At 35.2% G+C, this 5,095-nt stretch overlaps 1 protein-coding gene across 1 annotated transcript; it reads right to left on the bottom strand.

Annotated features, from left to right (window-relative positions):
* Nucleotides 1-1,938: 1,938 nt before the first annotated feature.
* Nucleotides 1,939-4,242, bottom strand: LOC108359873 (uncharacterized). Its single transcript, XM_017611940.1, has 4 exons — nucleotides 3,792-4,242; nucleotides 3,587-3,721; nucleotides 3,162-3,524; nucleotides 1,939-3,093 (listed from the first exon to the last, which is right to left on the bottom strand). Exons 1-4 carry the CDS (start codon nucleotides 4,092-4,094, stop codon nucleotides 2,029-2,031), a joined length of 1,866 nt encoding a protein of 621 aa, XP_017467429.1. The 5' UTR covers nucleotides 4,095-4,242; the 3' UTR covers nucleotides 1,939-2,028.
* Nucleotides 4,243-5,095: the final 853 nt, after the last annotated feature.

Genomic DNA, 5,095 nt, shown 5'->3' with positions numbered 1-5,095 from the left:
TAGGTTCATTCCTTATCTTTTTGGACTAAAATCTGAAAAGTGTCAAAATGCCAGAGCGTAAGCAAAATGCGCTCACTAAAAGGGAATAACAGAAAAAGTAAAGGAACGCAAAAAACCAAATTTTTAGTCCAAAGAATGGCAACAACAAAACTAACGTCAAATAAGAACAGAAATGTATGTACAAAACACATTCACACAAGCACAAGCACAATAAACACTTACTATATCAATTATTTTTTGCCTCCTTCCGATTTCAATTCCCTTTTTTTAGTTTTTAGATTATTCTCACTTTATGCGTATTCTTTAATTTCCGTTAATTTTTATTCAGTTGAGTTTGACACTTTTCAAGATTTTGCAAGCAAAAATTCTTCTGACTAAATCTGACTACTTCGGACTGATGAGAGTCACTCTCACTGAATGTTGCTCTCCCATTTTTGCTGTCATTTCCGAGTTAAGGAACGCTTTTTGGACTAAATCTGACTACTTCGGACTTTTTCTGACTATTTCTGGGAGATAAGGAACGCTCCCGATATACGGCTTTCCCACACCATCCCAGTACTTAAATCGCTCTCTCATTCGTGATTCGCACTCCAATAACGCATCGAGCTACGTAATTCGCCATTCAAAATTTTGAGAGCGAATTTTCTCATTTCTTGGTAGTTCAGATCCAATTACCATAAAAATTACGATCAAATCGGTGCCGTCTCAAATTTTTATCGGAAATTTATCGAAACTAGCTCTCAAATCAAATCTAGCCTTTTTCTGAGTACGAGAAATTAAAGTTATCAGTGTGTATATCCCTAATTTAATACGGAAACTTATAAATTTTTAGGAAGAACCTACAATTTGCATCAATTAGCAGCGCAGAAAAACAAAATCAAAACACAGGGACTGAGAACTATCAAATCGAATTAAGAATGTGCGCATAGGAATGGTGTAATTCGCGATCGTAATTGGGGAGCGAACAAAGTAATTGGGCCTCCGCACACTGGACTGCTCTGTCCGCCTAAAATAAGAAATATGTATGCAGCTCTCAAGAAAACGGTCAAGAAAAAATTGCCATTATTTCGCGTGTGTCCAAGGAATTTTGACATTTTTGATACCTCACAGCCTGTTGCCTACAGACGTGCTGTGCGATAATCAGCCCTATTCTGCATTTCGATTCGAATCGAAATTTTCCGCTTTTGGCAACTTTGTTATTCTGCGTTCCGTTTCCTTTCGATCAATCTTCGAAATTTACGTTTATATCTATTCTACATTTCGATCGTACCCATTAGACATTTAGGTTTGAGCTCAACTTGAGGTCATAGCGTTCTCAACAAAAAGGGCATTTTTCTTTGTATGAAAAAAGGACTTTTCCTCAAGTTGAGAAAATGCTAGTTCTCAACTTGAACTCTAATGTATTTCTCCAATTAGTCTCAAACATATTGAAATACTGAAATTGAAATTGTAAAATGCCTTATACCTTTTTGATTGAAACGACATATATAGATGAATTTAAATATTAATTTTTCATTTTATTACTCCTTTTGTATTATGTAGTTAATCAATATCGTATTATAATAATTCACTTCACAGTATACAGCCCGACAGTAATTTTGCCACTTGATTCACTTCGCGTTTTATTTTCTTTCAAGAATATTTGAGGATACTTTGAAGATTATTTACTTTTCGTTGGCAGTTTTCCCCTCTATATAGCTTTAGTTTTTCACTTGATAATTAAAAATACGTATCTCTATCACTTTTTACGTATCTGCGCGTGGGTTAGAGATGAGTTGGAGAATGATGTTGGATATCAAACTTGAGAACTATGAATTTCTCCAAGGTTGGTGAAATATTTTTTTTGTGTTTATTGGGATAGTTCTGCTTTTCTAACATCCTCTTTCGTTTAAGGTGGGTTTGGGTGGTCACACCACCTAAGTAAATGTTACGGATACATTAATACATAGAAAACCTTTAATATTGAAGCAATTATAACTAAGACAATGATTTAATACTAGTAAAATTTAAAATCTAGATAAATACACTTCATTCATTACTTGTAGCCGCTAATGTAGTGTCCGTTTTTTCTTCAATACTTCCAACCGACTCTGTGGTTTCCATGTTTTTTGCAACTTGTTTAGTCGCTTTCGTGTTTTGAGGTTTTTTCTCAAGTTTCTTCTGCGGAAACACACCATGCTTGTGCTTCATATGAGAGTTAAGGCCCACAAATTGATAGAATCTTTTTTCACAGAACTTACAGCCAAACTTTTTAACTTCAGCATGTAATTGTTTATGCCGGAGCAGGGCATGCGAGTTTGTAAATCCCTTGCCACATGTCTCGCAAATCTTATCGCGAATGTTTAAATGAGCTTTTATGTGATCTTTTAGATCTCGACTTTTCAAGAAATCTTTAGGACACATAGTGCACTTAAATGCTCTTAACTTTGTATGTATAGCATTATTATGAAATCCGAGCTTTGTGCGTGTGCGAAAGGCTTTTCCACATAATTCACATACGAAGGGCTTGTGTCCCGTATGCATTTGCGTGTGATGCTTTAAATCTCCTATTACGGCGAATTTTCGTTCACAAAACTCACATTTATGAACTTTCTCCATATGATTACGTCGTTCATGACCCCTCAAGGCTGTATTTGAACTAAAGGTTTTAGTGCAATCTTTGCACTTATAGGGTAAGTCACCGATATTGTGTTCTTTGAAGAGGTGTACTTGCTTCAAAGTGTTAGTTTGGAAACGCTTATCGCATTCTGAACATTTAATTTTCTGTTTGCGCGATCTATCTGGAAGGAAACTTAACTTGTCAATATAAAACTGTGCTGCGCTTGACAAATCTGTTGGTTTCAAATTTTTTCCAAAACGACTTTTCAGCTTAAAATACCAGTGACGCAAGTAATCTATACCTTTGTATATTTCTTCGTCAGTAAACTCGACGTTGTATTCGACTCTGAGAATATCTGCCATTTCTTTGTACCTCTGTTTACGTAAAAGCACATATCCGAAGTCTATATGCTTAGTATCATAAATTCCGGGAAAACGGGCATATGTGTCGATAAACGCTATAGTTGCCGTGTTCATAGTTGCAAAGCTCAAATTCTGAAAATAAATGTTTGTATACATATGTAGCTGTTATTTTGTATGCAAACTTTTATGAAGGCACTTACCGTGGTTGTGTTAGGAGTATCCTCAAAAATGTCTAAAAAGTCATCCTTTGCTGCAGAAAGAAATGAACACTTCTCCAAATAGTCCAGCACCACTGTGGACAGTTTTGTTGATGCTGTTTCCGATTTCTTATGCGTTAACTTGTATAAAGAATATAACTCACGAAGACTTGCCCAAAGTGTTTTATTGGTTAATGTTATTTGGCATGTTTTGTTCATCTCTTTTATTATTTCCCTCCTACTGTTGGAGCCTGCGGTGCTGTTGTTATAGTCAGCGTTATTGGGATCCCATAAACATGGGGCCTTCTCAAAGAGTTCAATTAATACCGATGTATTTTTGTTTTTCCTATAAAAAGATGGTTTGAACTGAAAATGACACAGTGTTAATTCCTTAGCTAAAAAATTACATGTATGTACAGAAAACAAACCTTTTTAGGTGGCTTTTTATTTTTTGCAATGTAGTCATCTGAAGAATCATCATCAGAGCTATCCAAGTTTTCATTATAATCTGATAATTTTTCATTATCCGAAACTGGATCTTGGTCTTGTATGTCTATTATCGGCTGTAAGGTAATATAAAAAATTAAAATTTTAAAAGAATTTCACCTTATATTAAAGGTTGCATGTACTTACCTCCGTTTGCAGGCATTCCTCATCGGAATCTATTTCCATTTTTAAACCATTTTCATTTGATTCAGATTGTTCGCATGCAGTGGGTGTCACAGCTTCTTCTTTTACCCATTCGAAAGCGATGTTTTCTTTGCAATCTGCTTGTTCTATTATATCAATGCATGGTTCCTCATAACCCGTGTAGTGCAAACTTTGAATATGACTAACGAACGCCTCCCATTCTTCAATATTTGTTTCACAATATAAACACTTTAATGCAAATTTAAGCACATCTTTTGACACCAAAACATTTCCACAAATATCCATTTCTGCAAATGATTATGCTGAGAATATGAATTTTCAATAAAATTTCAACAGAGGTGCATTTAGGGATGAAACGATACGAGTAAATACAAGTGCATACTCGATACTTTTCGTTCGATACCGAGTAATCGATAATTTTGAGTCAAGTATCCTGTAAGGCTTTCTGCACATTGGTCGTCCAATCATAGTTGCTTCATCGTCACAATCATGATGCTACGATTACATTACGACTACACTTTCGCACACTCGGTCGTGATATTTCAATTCATTTGGCGTCTAAAAATTCACTTGGAGAAGGTATTTTCTGTTTTTCTGGTTGATATTTTCGCGAAATATTTACAAAAACCTGCAATTATTAAAATATAGACTTTGCTGCAACAATTCTAGACATCATTTTGCAGTAACATCTCTTCTTGTCTTTTCCTGAAATGTGTTTTGTGCATGCACACAGGGACTTTTTACAATTTCGTAATATTTTATAGCTAAAACGCTCACATTTATTGAATTTTGATGCAATTATCCACTTTTTAATAATTTCCAAAGATTTTATGCAAAAAATACTAATTTTTATGCAATTTTGATGCAAATATTAACTTTTTCACTAATTTATCCCCATAAAATGTAGACAAACAATGCGTGCACAACGATTAGCAAACGACAGTGCCGGACTTATCCGTTTCTGCATCTTCTACGATTTGCCGATAACAAGCCGATAACGACAAGTGTGCAGATCTCCTTTGAAATGCATGTGCTCGGCTCAAAATTTCAGGGCGAGACGATAACTCAACTATGATTGGACGACAAGTGTGCAGATAGCCTAAGCATGACATATGGGGTGTTCACAGTTCGTTCCAAATAGTGTCTCAAAATGTAGACGTCTACATTTTAAGACGTTTTCTAACCGTAAAATCTGTGGTGTTGTTGTTTCCCATACAAAATTGGAAAACGACGCCGTCTACATTTTGTCACACTCAAAGGTATGTTTTTTACGCGTCTACATTTTG

Source organism: Rhagoletis zephyria, unplaced genomic scaffold (genome assembly GCF_001687245.7).
Source record: "Rhagoletis zephyria isolate East Lansing unplaced genomic scaffold, Rhagoletis_zephyria_1.1 Rzeph_scaffold_00013, whole genome shotgun sequence".
Taxonomy (NCBI): Eukaryota; Metazoa; Arthropoda; class Insecta; order Diptera; family Tephritidae; genus Rhagoletis; species Rhagoletis zephyria.
Note: the sequence above shows the minus strand (reverse complement) of the source record. Positions and strands in the feature narration are given on the sequence as shown.